Source organism: Apteryx rowi, unplaced genomic scaffold, assembly GCF_003343035.1.
Source record: "Apteryx rowi isolate R43461 unplaced genomic scaffold, aptRow1 scaffold_167, whole genome shotgun sequence".
NCBI lineage: Eukaryota > Metazoa > Chordata > Aves > Apterygiformes > Apterygidae > Apteryx > Apteryx rowi.
Genome location: NW_020447941.1, coordinates 1,017,612 through 1,037,449, shown reverse-complemented (window position 1 = coordinate 1,037,449; position 19,838 = coordinate 1,017,612). Strand labels below are relative to the sequence as shown.

General features: G+C 41.2%; 1 protein-coding gene across 1 annotated transcript in view; it reads right to left on the bottom strand.

The window, feature by feature from the left end:
- The window catches only part of XRN2 (5'-3' exoribonuclease 2), a 64,879-nt gene that overhangs the window by 9,886 nt on the left and 35,155 nt on the right, over positions 1-19,838 (bottom strand). The window contains exons 22-28 of the mRNA XM_026060201.1: positions 17,738-17,821; positions 15,664-15,761; positions 15,493-15,572; positions 13,480-13,536; positions 10,518-10,586; positions 10,285-10,419; positions 8,750-8,877 (exon numbers count right to left, since the gene is read on the bottom strand). Of these exons, the coding sequence (XP_025915986.1) occupies positions 8,750-8,877; positions 10,285-10,419; positions 10,518-10,586; positions 13,480-13,536; positions 15,493-15,572; positions 15,664-15,761; positions 17,738-17,821 (651 nt within the window). The remainder of the gene's footprint in view (positions 1-8,749; positions 8,878-10,284; positions 10,420-10,517; positions 10,587-13,479; positions 13,537-15,492; positions 15,573-15,663; positions 15,762-17,737; positions 17,822-19,838) is intronic.

The window sequence follows — 19,838 nt, the reverse complement described above, 5'->3', positions numbered from 1 at the left end:
CCCTCCTAAAAAGAAATTTGTTTAGCCTGTCCAAAATCTAATGCAGTTTTAAGCTCTCTGTGTTCAATTTCRTAGTATCTCAAAAGCTTCAATAAGATAAAGGCCAAAGAACCAAGAACAGTAGCAAAGCACCAACAGTAAAGTTAATTTTGAAGGCTGAGTTTTAATGGAAAGTGTTTTTGCCGCCTTCTTTTTTAACACAAAGTACTCAAACCTTTTAAGGGATGAACCCTGTATAGCGCGCTCGCAAAATATAAATAAATCATGGACACTAATTAACTTCAAAAACTGCTGTACGACATAACTTAGACAAACATAAACAACAAAACTCAAAACAAAGACGAAACGATGTTGTGAAACCTCCCAGAGCCGTGCGCATCCTCTTGCCCCCTTTTTCCAAGAGCTCGGTCGCACCTGCCTTACCTTTGCGGTGACTGCTGAAACAACGGCGTCGGACCTCGCCAGGAGTCCTGCGGCCTAAGATCTACAGGGTAAAACAAAAAAAATTAAAAGTTAAAAGAAAAAAAAATAAATAGAGAGCTGTGTTCTACTTTCTACACTCCATCATTTATTTTTAAATGTGCCATAAAACTCGTTTTAAAAAGTCAAACAGAACGGAAGAGCCCAGATTGGATATACTGCCAAATACATTTCACCAAATCTTATTTGGTTACCATTGGTGAGCCAATATTTTGACAGAGTCCTTTTACATCAGACAGTGACAAGCTCAGTATTGATAAAAGGCAACATTTGCCTTGCGTCTTTTTTTTTTATTATTATTATGTCCAATAAACTTCAAGCTGTAAGAAAAAAAGAATTTTAATTGCTGGAACTACCCAGATCACGTTTCAACCTTCACAGGTATCAGTGTTTTCTGGGATTTTTAAAAAGGCAAAAAGATGACTGCTACTGTAACAACTGAAGACTTCATTCATTTAATACTTACATTTCTTACAAACATATTCATCGCCACAGTATATAAAAATACATATATACACATACATAAACATACACAGCTGTACCATCATCAGGACGTACTTTTCTGTGTTTGTGAGCAACAAACAATTTTTTTGCTCACAACGTGCTCAGCTTTCCCTCTGCTTAGGCTAAGTTACTCTGTAAAGCAAACTAAAAGAACGGCCAGAGCGCATAACGAGTTCACAAAATAAAGTAAACAAAGTTTTAGGAACGAGATATTTAAAAGCTGATCTCAGTAATGATATATAATGAACTATTAATGGCTTCTCAGGTAATATAGTCAAGGCTGAGTTAAACTTTTTTTTTTTTTGGTGGAAGCTTGGCCAAAGACCTAGCGCTAACGAAGCGCGGTGAAGAGGACCACCCACTCCTCACTTGTTTCTTCTGCCCAAGCTAGCCCCATACAAAGACGTCGCAGTAACAACACGGCTTTAAGGGGACCTGCAATTAAATGGTTGTTGTTCTCCTAAACAAACCGCTCGGTAAACAGGATGAAAGCAAAGCTTCTCAATAGCTCCCTGGTCGGCTCGCAACACTCGAGACYGTGTATCGCTCAAAAGCCGCAGCCTCGGCGACACCTTTGAGCGTCTTCAATAGTGTTTAAGTTGACCTAATTTTAGCAGCTGGTTCCAGAAGTTGCCTAATGGGCACAGCACGGCGGGACACAGCAACACCCGGTTAAATTGCCAGCATTCACGTGCGCTAAAGCTTTCCAGTAATTTGAAAGAAACGGGGGGGGGGGGGTGGAAAACGGGTAGCAGAAAACCTGCGCCTCTCCCCTGCGCCGGCAGCCCGGCTCCTACCCAACGCAACGGGTTATTTCATGTATATTGTAACCAAACCAGCCGAAAGCATCGCAAGGGCTGAAAAGATAGAGGAGCACAAATTTGTTCCAAATATACTCCACAGATTTAGATACGCAGCACTTTTATACCTGTCAGAATAACCACGACTTTTAAACGCATGAACAGGTTGGACTCAAACGATTCTCTAGTGATGCTGGATTTGAATATAAAATTAATGCAATACAAGAAAACCCAGGCACGCAACACTGGTTTCAACCACTTTGGGGGAAGAAAAAAATTAAGACACAACCTTAAACTCATGCCTTAAAAAGCTCCAGGAAGACAAAGCTGCTAAAAAAAAAAATTTTTTTTAATTTTGCAACACACCTGTAGATTTGATAAAGACAGACAGTGTCATTCCTTTCAAGCCAAAGATACCCTAACGCGACTTTGTATTCCTAATAATTTCATAGCTTCATGGATACCAGCATCATAGAAACATATGTGATGCTACAGAACTGAGTTCTGGCAAAACATTTTGTAGATTCACAAAAAAATCCCGTGTATAGCTGTAACACCTGTAGCTCTTTAGCTCAGCCGCAACTGTCCTGATGACTGCTAGGCTCCGGCTCCGTCATCACAACGCAGACCTAGAAGACCTGCGGGTCTGCTGTTTTCACCCCCTATGCCTAGATAGGGGTCGGATYGTTTCAAAGCTGGAGCTTCTGGTGCGCACATTCCTGTGTCAAACCGCTATGGAAAGCGCCAGCAGACCCCAAAACAGGGTTTCCCTTTTGCTTGCAGAGAAGCACAGGCTTCCAGAAAACACCTATCGTCCGGCAGGAATAACGGTGAGCTTGCTTTTCCTCTTTGAAGGCTGAACTGTGTAAGACCTCCGAGTATCCAGACAACTGCACAGATTAATACTACCTCTCCCTCTTTTCTCTCAGCCACAACTCCAAATTTTAGTTGAAGTTTATTACCATTTTTTTCCATTCCAGAGCTAGGGTCGAATGAGTGCTCTGAGACACCCGGGGAGATGCCAGTCTCCGCCGAGCACAGTGTTTCTGTTCACACAGATCCCTGAATAAGGGCTAGTCAAAAACCATACTTCATCRCTTTCTCTCCACCTGAAAACCTAAGAGCCCAACTACCCTGCTGTAATCACGTCTTTCTGCAGCTCTAGGGAGCGGCTTAAGAAAGAATTTAATGAAACAATTACAAAAAACATTTAAAAGTCACCTTATTACTATATATTTTTACGGCTCTCTGATAGACAATCTTGGAGGGGAAAAAGCTTGGAACGGTGAATTGCACTTCAAAAAGGTACAAAATTGGAGAAGAAATGGCAATTAATATTTTCTTTACTCTTTAAAACTTAGGCATCTCCTAGAGCTATAAGGCTAAATAAACTGCCTTCTCTAGCAGCTCCTCAAGTAACAATTTATCTAATCAGTGCGGCAATCAAAGATGAGATTTTGTGTTTACTGATTGCACTAATCAAAATCACTTTTCAAATGCAGCTAATTGACAAGTTTACTGACTGAAATGGAAGTCATAAATCAGATACCCTGGATTGCAGAAACCAAATATGCCATTCACAGAGTACCACCACGCTGCACTTGACTCCCCAAATTACCAGCACAGACAATTATTCATCAGCCGAAAATTGGCACATCAAAGTCAAATCAGAGAACAACAGTAAGGAACACCCACAGCAGGCTCTTGAAGAAGAGACAGCGCTTGGGTTGACCGCATTGCCCTTCTAGAGGCCAATTTTACTCCATCATATATATATATAAAAACATAATGCATAAAAAGTTGCTTTATATCAATTCCATAAAACGTGTAAGTTTTAACCACATCATCCCTAGTTCTTCTGGATCTTCTGAATTACATAAAAATTGAGTGAATGTGTGCTTTCAGGAAGCTTCCCAATCCAATTATGCTGTAATAAACAACTGTTCTCTAACATCTTCTACCTTTTACTCTCACATAATTATACAGCTGCTCGAATGTGATGTTGATACAAGAGATAACTTGCCTCATTTAAAAAAAAAAAAAATCTGCTTGTGCCTTCCCGTTCCTTCTAATTTGATTTTCTAGTTGAAGATATCTGAGCTTTGACAGAGACATTTGTACTTGAATTCAGAGAGAAGGCTGCAAAAGGCAGAGAGGTAGCTGTGCTGTCAGATCTAGGAATGCCAAAAGATGCTGTCCGGGTGAAACTGGTGCTAMGGAGAAATAAGGGGCACGCGCTTAAACCGATGTTTCCATCAGAGCAAACAAGCTGTCCACACGAACTGTCCCCGTTCAACGAGATGACTACCACCTCCTGAAGGAAGGGTCAGAGAGTAGCTGAAGCGCTCCCATCTCAACAGCTTTGCTTGACACCATCTCCACACAACCCAGAACCCATGACGTGTTAGAGTGGACGTGGTCCCATTTGCAAAGACATCCTTCAGTGTGACCACCAGGAAGACTGATCTTGGCAGAAATTCTGGGCTATGGCACTTGAAAGTAGTTTAACTAGGCCTCTAAATGGCTTAAGTCATGTCTGGTTTAAACAGGTCTTGTTTACGTGRTAGAACAGGATTGAAGATACGCCGATGCCAATTGGCATTGACAGTCCCAGGAGGCCTGAGCTGGGTATCGGCCTCCCAACCAGACAGCACGACGCATTTCTGGAACTCCTTCTGGAAAGCAAGCGGATCTCTAATACTGTTTAATCCCTGCTCATCTCACTGACTGAACCACCTACTGTCCTCACACTTCGGTTAAATAAAGAGGGACTGAAAGATAGGTGATACCCAAACATTAAGTCAACCACTATTGCAATTAGTCAGTTGTAAAGACTTCACATGGCAGTCGGTTTAAATCAAGAGTCAGAGTTTGAGACTGATCTCCCAGGACAGCTTGGTATCATTAGCAGAAGAGAAGGGGTCCACAACAAAATTATGGGACAAAGCATACATTTTCAGCGTGCTGTACTCCCATCCCCAATTCTGAGTTTTCCCATTATAACAGAGGACCAGGAACCAGCTTCTCAACTCTGTTCGGAATGACGAGCCCCGGAGAGCAACGGCATCCCTGCAAGCCCCGCTGTGTGAGAAAGGTCTTTGTACAACGATTGCGGGCAGCACGCAAGGCAATGTGCCATAAAGGGAGCTGGAAGCACCAGCAGGTTGACCTGGCACCTCTTTTTACTGCACGAACAGGAAAGCAAGAACTCAACCTTCGCCTAATGGAAAAAAGCAGCACTAAGGAAAGAGGCACAATGGAGAAGAAGGAAAAAAAACAACCCATCCTGTTCTCCTGAACAGCCTTGCTTTTAGATTTGTCAGGCACACCTGCAGAACAGCAACTGGAAATGCCTGAGGCAATCTGGGGGTGAGGAGGGGGCAGGAGATGAGGGGAGAAAAGGATGTGTGAAAGAAAGCCCCGAGATAATTTCTGAGGCCAACAGATGGACTGGGATTTCATATCGATCAGCGGATTCAAGCCTCCTCAATTTGAAAGAATGATGACATTGGGGCATATTTGCATTTGGAGTGTTTCCTATACAACACAAGGTGCTCAGATGCCATGAGGATGAGAGCTTTGTAAGTACCTAATTGGCAACATCAGCTCCTCATACGTAAGGCTCAGAAAACTGCTTTGAAATAAGTATTTCCCACAAAGTGTCAAGACTCAAGCTTCAGAAGTCATAGACAACAGTATAGGGACTACTGGGCTCATGAATACTTCCTCTCCCTGCAAACCCACACATGCTTTTTCTCCTTGGAGATGAATACAGAAACACGATGCCTGGCTGGTAGTTCTGCCTTCCCATTCCCCACACTCTTCTTTTTAGATCATATTTCTGTTTGCTTAAAAAACACTTCTTTTCTTTTAATCAAAGTTAATAGCTTCAGACTCTTATATTCAATCTGTCTCTCCACTTAAACCAATCTGATTCCTTACACAGAAAGCTTCTTCACCCCCTGCTCAAGTACACTTCATCTACTTTGGGACTGGACAATAAGTTTAATTTAGAATGGCCATTGATCTTAATTATTTAGTTGCTGTTCCATATGCAGTCAAGAAAYGCAAGTCAAGTATAAGAAGTCTGACAGCTTCAATATGCAGTAATCTGGTCTCCTACATATGACAAACTGTTGGGAGCTTATAAAACTTCACCTCTCTCAGCTGTTTAAACCTCAAACGATTGCATAAYGCAATATCGCATGAATTCAGCTGAAAAATGAAATCCACTTACTTTAAAGCATCTTTTAGGCTGCACCTTTCAGGCAGCTTAGCCGAGCTCCCTCCTGTCTCAGTCCCACTCACCATACAGAAACGCAGCACCCGATCACAGGCAGGAAGACAGGACTCATTCACCGATGTCCTTTAGGGGAGCTCTTCACACAGACCACTCCTTCCCAGAATGAAGAAGTGCGGTTTCAAACGGACAGGATTCTCTCACCTCTTCCACCGCTCCTCTTGCTTACCAAGCAAGCAGCAAAGCAGATGAGGACACTGCCGACCTCCTGACCGTTTGCTACCACCCTTCTGCCAGAAGCTGCAACACCCGCTGCAGTCGGGAGAAGGGAAAGCGTGACTGTGAATCCAGTTCGGTCTGGCATCTTCGAGCAAAACCCTTCTTCCCGTGTACCTGAAGCTAGCTGTCCAAAACTGGAGCGGCAGCTGCAATAGGAACAGGGATACAAACCTCCAAAGGGGGACTGGGCAGCCCGCGCAAAGCAGCGGCCACTCTCTGCAAGTCACCACAGCTCTTCTGTTCAGAGTCCTACTGTCCTTCCCRAGTTGTCACCTTGCCTTGCGCATTAACTGTTTTCTGTGGCCAGCCTCTTCCTCTTGCTGTTCTCCTCAGACACAAACATCAAACTTCTAGGAAGTTTGCTGCTTCTACTGATGTTGAAATTCAGCCAAATTATGAAGATGTGCAGAATTACGTACACTAGGAACCCTTTATGGACAAAAGGTTATTTTTCCTATCACATTTAAATACTGGGCTAAGGTATTCAAAATGGGATCCTACCTACAGGCACACAGTTGCATTTTGAAGCGGGAAACATTTTAGTACATTTCACTGCAGCAATTCCAAAAAAAAGGGCAACACAAAAATCAATCACTTTGCTTCCAAGCTTCCAAACAGACGCGGAAGAGGTCTCAAGTTTGTAAGCAGCTCTCGACTCTCCGAACACCAGAGCAGCTCATGGAAGCGAGACATTTGGCAAAGACCATCACATTCATTTCAAATTGTGACTTGATATTTAATTTCATCTAAGCAAAATAATTATTTGAATTAACTCAAGTAACACCTTTTCCCTCAAATTTATGACAATTAACCAATGCCTGGAAGGAGAAAAAAAAAGTTTTCAAAGATGGTTTTTCTGGTGCATTTTCATTATTTTCTAGGATTGTATTCATTTTTGCTTTGTCAGAACATCAACTGGTTGGGCTCTGAACAGCATGGCCAGTCAAGCATCTAAATAACAAAGTCAAATTGGCATTAATGCCTTTAAAAGAGAGGTTGGTCGTAAGAGCTCTCGAGTGAACAGCATGTACTTTGCCGCTTCATTCCAGCAACCCTTCTAGAAAAGTCAGGGTTCATGCTGGTGCTACAGCATTGCCTTCTCACGGGAAGAAAAAAGCTTTTCCTCTTCAAAAGGAATCAGGTTCGTGCATACGTGGTCAGGGTGAAGGTACGAGATGCAGATTACTTTTTGACAGGATCAATCTCAGGGACAAATATCAAACCAGGTAATACAAGCCACCCTTCTCACATAYGGTAAGTGAAAAGTGAGTTTAAAATTCAGGTCCTCAAGGCACGAGGGTTCCAGATGACTTAGGGTATCTGAATACAATCATCTGAAATGTAAGAAGCGTACAAAAAGCGTACGGCCTGAACTTCCATCATTGACAGAAGAACACCAAATCAGTCAAAACGCATCTCCTGCGGGACGACGATGGACTACCGAGTCCACTTGYTATTGGCAAAGAAACATCACAGCAGGAAATAAGCAAGCTTTAAAATTGTTTGGGACTAGAACAGTAGCCGTCAACTTTTTAAAACTGTCATATTTTTCCAGTGTGTGTGTGTGTGGGGGGGACAGTCTATCATATGCTGAATTTGTAATAATACCAGGCTTGCTTCTCTCTGTTTTTTGCAGGGTCTTGGCAGGTTGAAAATCCCTGGGCTCATGGTATTTGCCATGCTTAAATACAGCTACTAGACACTACCGTACAGCACGGAACTCATAGATGCCCGTCTGCCCACCACCTTTTTGTAAAGGCGAAAGCCTCAGCAGGGACAGCACGGTGTCCTCTGTCCCATCCGTACCACGGCACATCAAATCTCCCTCCAAACAGGAGTAGCTGACATTCAACATAAAAAATGGATTATTTTCTTTCTCCCTCCCTTCAGCTCTCATACCAGTTGGAAAACAAGCTACCTATTTGAATTTCTTCAATATGAATGGAAAATACATCTATGAGATTAAAAAAAAAATGGTGTCCATTTCCACGGAATAGAGTGAACCCTAAAACGCGAGAGCGCTACGCAATCAATACCTAAAATAGCATCTGTAATTTCGGGAGGCAAGACACAGAGAGGAGTGATGACAGTAAACTGGAAACAGTTTCCACCAGTCTTCACTAGCTAAGCGCTCCTATCAAGGCTGTGTCACAGCACACAAACCTGAGCTTCCCATTTTCAAACAGTCGCTGCCCTTTTGCAGCAGCAGGATTTGGGCCAGAATTTAGGGAAGGCAGATGCAGCATTTACTCTAACACAAGTCTCAAATGTTAACCCGTGCCAGAAAAGCAATTGAAATCCCACTGTTAGACCCATAGTGCAAGGATATATTTACACCACAAAATTCTTTAACTTTTTAGTATGTTCACATAGGTACAATGCAACAGATTCAAATCAAATCGTAAAAGTTTTCTACTTGGAAACATAGAAAGCAGAACCCACTTACTTGACAACAATTTAGGAATCTGCTGCTGCCCACTTAGAAGCGGCCTGCTGTATGGGTTCCCGTAAGCTCCAAGTGGTACTGCATTGGCATACATTCCTGGCATCCCTCTTTCCCTTGGTATTGAATGCCTATTATGCGTAAGAAATGGAAAGAAGAGAGAATAGGATGTTTTTATAAATGCCATCTTATAGAACAGCTGCTACCCAGTCCATCAAATACCCCAGCTCTCTCCAGTGCATCAGTGGAGATGTGCACACACACAATGCAGCGATTCATTTACGGATGAGGGTCCCAGGCGCATCACGAAGAAAGCACAAGCTTTGCGAGCTGGTCCAGGGAAAATTCTGAAGTTTCTATAGTGAGCCAGAGTAAGTAGAAAAACATATATTTTCCGCGAACAGTGTAAGAATTCAGGAAAAATGAATTGCTGTCACATTTCCCAAGAAGGTGAATTTGTGCCTTAATTTTATATTTATGCCCTAACGTTTGCCAGGCCTTTGTTGCTTTTCCTGCACAGAGCTATATTCACATTAAGACTTCAATGCTCACAGTGTCTGCCACTCCGGACTTTCTTATTCCGAAATAATGATTTAATAAGATGTCATGTAATTAATAACACAACTATACTTTTTTGCAACTATGAGATGGAAGAACAGAAGGTGGTTCACAAGTGTAGCAGCGGAATAATGATGCTTTCCAACACGTGAACGGAAGGAATGGTGTTGCTTTCTCTTTTTCCAACTCCTGTAGAGCCAGAGGATGAAGAAGAAACTATTTTCTCTTCCTAAAGAAAATCATGTTCAGTTGCTTATACAGTTTGCTTTTATTCAGTAGTATTACAACCTCCTTTGAAACAGCCTCTAGTTTGGCACTGATAGACATATGGCTCCCTGACATTCCCAGTAAGAAAAAAAAAATTCCATTTATCCATAATTTTCCTAATACATAACCCAGGCTCATTCTCTAATCTTGTGCTCTGAAGCATTCTTGTTCTGCACTAGAGCACCTGAGAAAGTTGTTTGGATTTGCATTTGGAGAACTAGTAAAAAACTGACTTCGACAATGCCTTGAACAAAGACGACCAACTGGATTATCATGGTGCGGCACATGAGCTTTGAACACAGGTAGTAAGACACAGCCTTTTTAAAAGCATGGAAGACTTTGCTGTCCTCCTAACTGTCTTAAGTATCACTTGTGCGCAATATCCTCATTGTATGTTCTGTACTTCAAGCAAGTACTCACCAGACAATTTGAAAAAACAACAGGAAAACCAGTTAGAAATATTCAGAGAGGGGGGAAAAAAAAAAAAAAAAAGCAAGGCATCACTATAAAATTCACTTATTTAAGGATACTATCACATATAATTTTCATCAGTGCTGAATTTAAATATTATATGCCAAAGTTTCCAACACGTGACACCAGCATCTAATCTCTGGCAGCATTTCTCCCCCCACCTCTGCTTTTTCTTAAGCGGTAAAGGAACGTACAGACATCTCAGCGTGGCAATCGGCAGTACTGCTGTCAGTTCTACTCACCCTAAAGTTCTAAACGCCGACTGGTCCAAATGGACCGGCTTCCTGTCTCGATTAAAACCAAGCTGTGGCCTCCAAGGCCTACCATCGTTGTTGGTTTTTTCCCAGTCTCCTGGCTTAAGGACTGGAGGAGGTTTCCTGAATATGAAAAGAGGCTCCGTAAATACTTATCTGAGAAAATAATCAGCCTAATAAAAGACAAATGAAGTATTTGAAAACTGACAGAAGATACTTACTTTGCACCAGGTAACACTGTAGCCTTGAAAACAAAGTCTTCGTCAAATTGTGGATCTTTGAAAGAGATACTAGAAGAAAATATCTGTGGATTAGGTTTATTGATAATTAAGACGAGCACAATGAATAAATAATAACTGCTCTATTAAGAGAGTGATTTACACAACAGAAGAGATAAGACACAAGAATCCATGACTTAAACTGCAAAGTGCTTTTCTTACACATGGATATATTGACTGGACACATTTGGATGATCTCCATTATTTTCCACAGGGTGACCTTTTTCCCCCTGTATCAAGAGTCAGTCCAAAAACAAGTTTAATGTCTAGAAAACATCTCCGTTGTGTGGTGACAAATCCACAAGTCAAAGCACTGATTGACTTGATGTTCAAATTAAGTTCAAAGGATGCCACAGCATAGACAGGAAGGATATTAGTTTGCTATGCAGCCTAGACAAAAGTGTACAAAATTTAAAAGTGGAAATTTCCTGGGACAAGGTTAAGCACAAAGTAATAGTCTTATAATTTATACATTAAAAAAAAAAACCCAAGAAAAAAAGAGAAAAAGCAGAAGGAAAAGGTGGCATCCTCCTTTGACTCTGCTCATGAAACAAAGGGAAAACCTCCATAAGGACCATTATATATTCTTATGCCTGCATATTTTCCCCTCTGGATAAAGAAGAGCCAGTATAGAAATCCTGAACTTCCTTGAGGGAGAAATAAAAGGGTTAAGGAGAACAAGCCGTTAGCGCAAAGGAGGCTTTGCAGCTGCATGTAGTTCCAGCGGAGCGACATACACCCATTTCCAGTGACATCGCACAGACTCTGCATTCTGACCTGTCCAAAGGGACTGAACACACTTGTTTTGGTGATCCTAGCCCAGTATAACAGTCACCACAACTAGTATCAGAGCAAGAAGTGGCTGAAAGCTTCATTTTTGCTGGTACAGCTCATTATACAACAGTCTGGCTTTGCTTTAGGTAAATTCACCCCCACACCTAGCAATTCCAACCTCCTGGTGAAAGTATCCATGTCTCAGACAGGTTCCATCATGAACATCTCTGAATACCAGCACCAACCTTCTTCTGTTCTCTATCTACCATTTGATATAGAAGAATACTTGGGATGCCAAGAAAGATAAAAGCAAACAACTCGGAATACTTTTCTAGATGAAATACATCTGTTTTCAGCACAGAAAATGAATTAGACTGGAAGGAAAAGAATAATGTGATTTTGGCTAAATTTTCCAAGAAAGCAAGAACCGAAGAGCAGAACCATGATTGCTCCTACTATCTCAAGAGACAGGAAGAAAAGTCTTTGCAGTAGAGAAATGAGACAACAAATCAAACCTCCTGACCGTAGTGGAAGGAAAAACAAAGCTACCTTTAATTTGTCAATCAAAGTAACTAAATCCCCAATTCAGAACATCCTTCCAACAATATCCTGACAAGCCACACCTTAGCATTTCTTACTGTCTATAAACAGTTGTACTTATTGAACCAAGTTATGCCTCCTTGGAGAAAAAAAACGTATGCAGACAGATCACAAGTGATATGCAGTGTCTCAAGTATCTTACGCGGCTCAGGAAATGAAAGGTTATAGGGACAAGCATTAGATGTCCACTGCACTGTGCCAAGTTAAGTGAGAATGACACACAACATACAAGATCGACAGCAAATTTGCTGTCAAGTGCATGACTAATTCAATTCTTCTGTGACCCTAAGATTTATCCTTGGAAACTCTTCAATGTTCTTTATTCATTATGAAGTTTCCTATTACTCTCCCAAATAGCACATTTAGGCTAAGTCAGTATTACTCCTAGATATGCTGCAATAAAAAGGAGGGTAAGAGAAAAAGAAATGTCATTGCTAGTGCTGAAGCTTTGGTACTTCTTTCTCTTTAAAGTCACCTTTCCCACATAAAAGTTACACCGCCTAATAGATTAGATCAGACTGTTAAAGGGACCACCACGTACCGCCAGCCTCGCACCCGTCCCCTGTGCTAGAACGAGGGAAAACACCTAACACGAAGGGCTGAAATACATTAGCAAGCAGATTCATCATGATGTGACCAATGTGCAGATGGAAAATAATCTCACTTGAAAGGAGAAATCCTCTGTTAAGCAACAGTTACAAGACAGGGAACAGAGCAATGATTAAAGTAAAAAGAGTAATGGCCAAGGAGGGACCTCCTTCTATTACTAAGGCTACAGAGGGAGAGTTGACTTGCAGAATGCAGAGAAGTATATCCATARGGTGTCTTGTCTTCTAGTATGAAAGGTCTTTTATGGCTTGTGAGGAAGCTCCTTGGTTGCGGCATCTTTGCCAGATAACACTTACAGGGCAGGGAATATCTGCCCAGTCAGGGAGATTAATCCCCCTCATCACTGCGTCTTGTTAAAGACATGCAGCTTATGTTCCCAGATATCCTCTGGGAAATGCAAGGAAGGGGGATGGATAAAGACCCAAGGAGTAAAAATTAAGGGCCAGAGGGCTTTCAATCGATAGCCAATTCTTGTCTCAGAGGCTTGGTCTCAGAAGTTTAGTTTTACTTTTAATTTAAAGGGCCAGATGCAAAATACCAAGTTCTATAGGTTTTGTTCTTTGCTTGCCAAAGGCCCATGGGTAACAACAGGCAATAAATGGAAAAGAAACAGCAGGAAAGATGCATTTTTCCTGAAGGCATAAAACAGAGCTTAATGCACCGAGAAATAACTGTTTCAGACATCCCTCCTATAGGACACACAATTACATACTCTGCTTAACCACCTGAACCCAGGCTGGCTGCATTACAACACAATATTTTGACTTTAATTTTCCACAGAGAAACAAAAACATATAAACAAAAGCTTGAATTTTAATAACAGCTGGATTCTGCAGCAAATTCAGTACCTCAAAACACCAGATTAAATGGGATTTTGATTGGTGTATTTTGTCATTGCATTCCAAGCCCAGAGTTTGCTTACCTGACTGCAGAATTTTGTGTAAGATCGCGTAACATTGGAACAGGAGACTCCACTGTCCTAGTAAAGAGGAAAAACTCTGTCAAAACGTAATGTATTTCTCATCACTGGATCCACTCTCTCTGTTGCTATCGCTCATGTTTCTCTGTCAGCTAAGCCTATGACAAAGATAAATTAAAGGAGTCTGAAAATTAACTCGTCTTTTCCCCAAATGAAATAGTTCTATAAGCAGCGGAATTACTGAATCCTTATTCCTTGCTGATTTTACTCTTGCATGTGATCTTCCATGTGGATTCTGTAGCATCTAAAAGAGGAGTTCACACACTTCCCATTACCCAGCTACCTGTTTACAAAACCCATAACTATTTTCTCTCTCTGAAACCTCTCTGTATTGCTAAAGATGTGATTAAAACAAGTAAGCAGGTTCAAAGAGGGCAGATGACCAGAGACAGACACACAGACAGCATGGAGACATATAAACCTGCTTCTTTAGGGGGGGGAAAAAAAAAGGGGGCTTTGAAAAAAACCCAAATATACTTAGCAGAGGAGTTTATAAGGTGCTTAAGAGCTTCCTTTCTGAATGAGACTTAACAGGCTGACGTGCAGTTGTTTCTCATCCCTTTCCTCTCTCCTCTCCAAGAAACGACACCCCTTCAGTTCAAGCAGGCAGACAACGTGCTAGAGGAGGTTACCCTACTCAATCAGGAATGAAATCCCTCGGTTCGTGCTGCTGCACACAACTGGCACGTACCCATGCGCAGAGGTCATTAACTGTACGCTTGCTGGCTGAATCTGATCCAAATCATTCCGGCAAAGCAAGACGTACTTTGAAGTGGCAACATAAATGCTTCTTCATCTTCAGAAAATTCCTAGCAAGCGATGCTTCTCTAGGTAAAAACATATCCCATTCTCACGCCCTCTCTAGGGTAGTTAATGCAGTCAATAATTTGCCAACAGCTCATAGCYACAGCGACAGACTCCCTCATAGAAGCACAAGGATAAACAAAAATTCAACGAGTGAGAGGCTTGTCTATGCTCCCCAAAGCTTTCTGTTCAAACTTTCAGAGCCTTATTTCTCCTGCATTACTATTCCCTCCAAGAACAGCTCTGACTTGATCATATTCTTCACAAGCCATGACAAGACTAGAGAAATGTATATTAGTAAGTGTGACTTAGGATACATTATCTGTCCAACAAAATTGGAGTGTTAGTGTGTTTAATGCAAATGAGTTACTGAACACCTGCTTATGCCTCTAAGCAAAGTTAAATAAATGAATACATAACCAATGTGAGGATTACACTGAATTTCTCAAACTAAATACATTATCCAGAAAGCAAAAAAAAAATTAACATTTTTTGTGTGTGTATCTAGAAAGGTACATTCCTGAATTTAGTGTTATTGCCTAAATGGAAAACAGTGAAGTATACCTCTAATCTGCGTTTTTCTTTAATGCAACTAAGATTAGCTTATATAAAGCAGATACTAAATTTTAACAGCATGCACTACTGGAAGTTACATCAGACTGGATTAAATTAACATTCATACAAAAGCAGAGATCAAAGCAACAAGATACTACTAAAAAAGGCCACTGATTACTACTACTTTTTGTATATAGTCTCCATTTACCTGTTGAAGTTTATCAAACATTACCAAATACATAAACAGTCTTTCATGGACAAAAATGATAAGTTCCAAGAAACTGATTCATCAGCCATTGAATGCAYTTATTGGCATTTTAAAGATTTCTGATGCTATTTTAAAAGCCTACTTCTGAAATAGTAAGACAACAGGACCAAAGCCTTTTTTTTCTTTTCTCCTTTAAATTTATACTGACAATATTACACACCACCTACTTTGAATCCTAGTGGAAAACACGCTTAGCCTCAGAACTAAATGCACTGCTTGTCAGGAGTTTTAGGTTCTTCACTGTGGGCACAAAGAGATCTTCAGACGTGGACATAACTGAAGGAAGCATCCTTTAGCATCAAAGGACCCACACTGAAAGCCATACTCACTGATCTGGAAGAACTGCATTTTCATTCAGTGTAAGTTTTCCCTGGATTCCATGGCACAGTTCTGGTGGTATATCCACTGGCTATGGAAAAAATAATTTTTTCAGCTTAAGGGCATTAGCAGAGCACCACCTTCACCAGCTATGCAATCCCTTAAGAAAAAATATGACCTACCTCTTCACTTTTGGACTTGTACAGTTCCACAATAAAATCACAAAGTGGATGATGCTTCCCAACAAAGAGAACATCACCACCAAGGCTATTTCTTCTATCTAGAAAAGATGAAAAGAATGGGATAAGAGTTCAGAACAAAGAAGAATGAAGGAATACAGCAGATCAGCACTGTTCTGCTGAGTACTCCACCAGTTTCCCTCCAGAGAAAAGTTTTGGTTTGATTTAGGATAAAATGCAGTGAGCACCTCTTGGGGGTTGACTTGCTCTTGCTATGAAGCGGTGTGTTTTCCAGAGGAAAAAGAGTCTCTTTGGGGAGATATCACCATTGTTTATTCAAATGAATTTATTTTTTGTACATCATGAACGTGAAGAAAATGAAGGAAAGATCTTCATTCTGTTCTGTATGCTTACAGAAGAGGTTTTGTAAAGCTGCAGAATAAGATTAGCCTGTCTACCTAGCAGTCAGGATGCATTGAGCATGAAGTAGGAGAGATCTGGAGGGAAAAAGCAAACCAGCTTCCCCAAGCCAGCTTCTAGGGGTGCTTTTTCACAAGCCACTAGGATCTGGAGCGTAGGATCCAGATTCTCCTCCTTATATTTATGAGATCAAAAAAAATGGAGGCATATCCACATAAGCCAAATGAATGTTTGGAAGCTGCCAGCTTTGGTGGCTGACTAACTTCAGGATTTTTTTCCCCAGGAGTAGCAACATCTTTCATTCTACAGTTCTAAGTATAACCGTGGGATTATGTTTCTTCATTTCACATGCTGAAAAGTCCAGAACACATGGGTAGACATGGTAATTTTTCCTCAAAATTTACCTAAAAGATTCAACTAGAAGTGTCCAGTTCAGGAATCACAGAGAACCAAACCTGACAAATCCCAAACAACAATCTTCGGTCTTCTGTGCAAGTCAGAACTGGTAGGGAAAACATAGCTAACTAGTTATAAAGCACAAACCAGATACCTTCCCTGAAATTTTTTCCGGATTCTCCACTCCCCTTCCAAAGTGGAGAGACTCAAGACGTATTTGAGTGCTATGGTGGTAGACAGGGTACATAAGATGTGAAGATAGGCCAAGAAGATAAACAAGGTGAACAAGATAAACAAGGGCTCACACAAGGATGACTTTCAGATGAGATATGAAGCCCATTCCTTCTTCGGAAAAATTGCTTAAAACTTGGCCAAGTCAGGATAAAATCCCTACATTTAAAATCTTGGCAAGACCAAGCAAAAAAAAAGATTTATTTGAGAAGAAAAAGGATACCAGAAAATAATTCCTCATTCCCATCCTGACAACTTTTCTAAGTTATTCTACATTTCCTCCTGTCTTGTGGCATTGTACCTTGTCCTGTGTACCTTAAACCTGCTTTCACCTCACTCCTCCTCCTCCCACTGGGCCTACAGCCCACTGTGCTCTGTTCAGTTAGATGGTCCCAGATGGAAATTCAAATTGCATCAAAGCCAGACCAGCAGTTGCAGCTTTTGACTGGCTCCTCTTTTCCTCCCCAACTCTTTTTAATGCTGAAGACCCAGTCAGGTTGAAAAAATCTCCCAAGATAGCTTCACCTACAAGAACCAACCCATCGCTTTCGTACAAAGTAGAAAGTAACATGTAAATTTGCCTATACAAGCTCAACAGAAAACTTCCTGTACCATAACCTGGTATTCTCTGCCTGCTGGTCAGCGACTAGGCTATACGCCTATCAAGTTTTGCCATCAACTCTTACCTTAGAAATTGAGTTTATTCTTCTGATTGCAACATATGCATCTAAAAATTACTTTGGGAGCATATACTGGTGGAAGCATTTCATATGATTAAGCTGCAATCTAGTTTTCAGGTTAAGTCCTATGCAGGCCTACTTCATTAAAATAAATGTAAGTTAAAGTTACAAGAACAAACCCATTCCAATTACCAGCACCACCCATCAAGAGGAGGATGCAACTTAGCATAATCAAATCAAGCAAACACCTATTGCACTTTGTTCATCTAGGGTTTAATGCAACATGCAACATAGTAGTAATAACGAGTCTTAGTGAAAACACAATCACTACGACATATCACAGTTCTTACTTTCTTCAGGAGTGAGGTCAGGATAGACTTCTTCCAGGGCAGCTCTAAGACGTCGCTCATCAACAAATGGCAACAAGGCAACACCTACCAAAAAACACACCATTACTTTTCACACTTGTCATTATAGATTGTCTGAGAGGTAACCAACTCAAAGCACAAGAACACCCACCAACACAAAAAACCCACCCCCCCAAAACATCCCCAAGCCAAAACACCCAGCAATAACACCCCTTCCACACCCCAAACAAAAAAGCATTCCCTTAAACTCCTCTTCTTCTACTGAAAAAATTCAGAAGGTCGCAGAATTCACTTAACTCATGGAATTATCCTATCACAAGTAATCTTTGCTACACACACACACACACACACACACACGATTCAAAGCTAAACCCTGTATGCAGTCCTCCAAAACAATTAATGCCTTTTTCTTGTGGGTTGTGGTGGTGGTGGGGAGGTAAATGAGCTAGAGTATTCTTGCTCTGTTTGGAAGGAGAGAGAAGGGGAAAGGAAGAATGGTGTGAGGGTTTGGGAAAATAAAGATTGTTTTCTGGATGATTTAAACCAGCAATAGTTGGCAAAACGGTGGGTGCAAACAGAGTGTTACACCATATAAGTTGCCACAGTGTCCTCAAATATTGGTAGCCAAAGCTAAATTCCATGACAAAGTTCTCAAAACCAAGCTGGACCTGCAAAAGTTACGCCCTTGAAATAGCCCAAACATCTCAATTTAATACATATATTGTGGTACAGTATCAAGCCAGCCCAGGTCCCCAAAGCCAAGCAACTTGCATTTGAGTGCTGAAAATTAAACGGCAGCCCCAACACAGAGCACGTGGCAGTGACCTAGTCCTAAGCTCACGATGGGGCAGCCCTGAAAGACACCAGCGTGAAAAGCTCCAATAAGTTCTTTTACCCAAGAAACAACCTTTGAACCAGCTGCAGAAGAAGACGATGTTTTCAAGGTTGCCAGCTTGCAGACCAGGGGGCTCAGTTCCACGGCAGCGCAGGTTGGAAGGGGAGGTTTATCTTGGTGTTCCCCTCCCTCTTCCTCCCTCCCCACAACTCTGGATAGACGCTCAGAAACAGTAACCACTGCCCACAGCTGCTTTTAGGATCAAGGTGAGCTCAGCAAGATATTCGTTATTTGTCTCATTTGCTAAAGATAGAACTGAGTTCTGTCAAGACAGTACTTCATTCAAACTAATTAAAGACAACAACGGAAGAAACCACTCTGCCTAGGTTCAGTGACAAGGTGATATGGACATTATCCATTAGGGACCATTCATATTAGCTATTAATTTTACTCCAACATGGAAGCTCCTCTCAATATCAAAATTCCTTGCTAAGCAATGGCATTTGTGTACACTCACTCATCGTATTGGACAAAAATGAAAAATAAGACCTTCCCTGGTGTGCTCTAGTATTTGTTTCCTTTTATTACCAACTCTTCAAAAGCACCAAGAAACTTACTATGAAAAATCTTCTAAGATAAAATATCATGTTTATTATCTGTTAAAATCTGGAGTCGCTATTTTAGTTTTATTTGATTTCCCTTACCATGAACAAGGCAGCATTTCCTGACCAAGATGACTGTAAAGGCTTTCTACTACCTGGTATGCATGGAGTTGTGTATTTGTGTCTGTACCAGTTTCATCAGCAGGCAGATCTCAGACACTTTCATCATTAAATTCTAAGGTACAACATTCACAGAGACTGACCTTCTGCAGACATACTTCCTATCTACAACTTGGTCTTCATGAAATACTTTTGCTTCCTGAATTAAAGCTTTACTTGGTTTTATTAGAACAACCCCCTGTTGTCTTGGAGCTGGGGTGGAGGGCGAGGGGAACAACCCAAAACTTTATCTTTCAATGCAATTAAACTAGAAGCTTGTAGTCTCTCCTAACAAGGACAGTTAGGAACAAACCACGAATAAAGTGTTAAATATGTCGGAAGCTTAGCTGACTCAAAATATCACCGAGCCTACGTGAAATAACCAGGAGCAGAGCTTCTGCTATTCCCAAGCATACCAAGCGGGAAAAGCTGCACTGTTCTTGCTTACGAAGTATGAGAAAACGATCACCAYGCGGACTGACGCCTG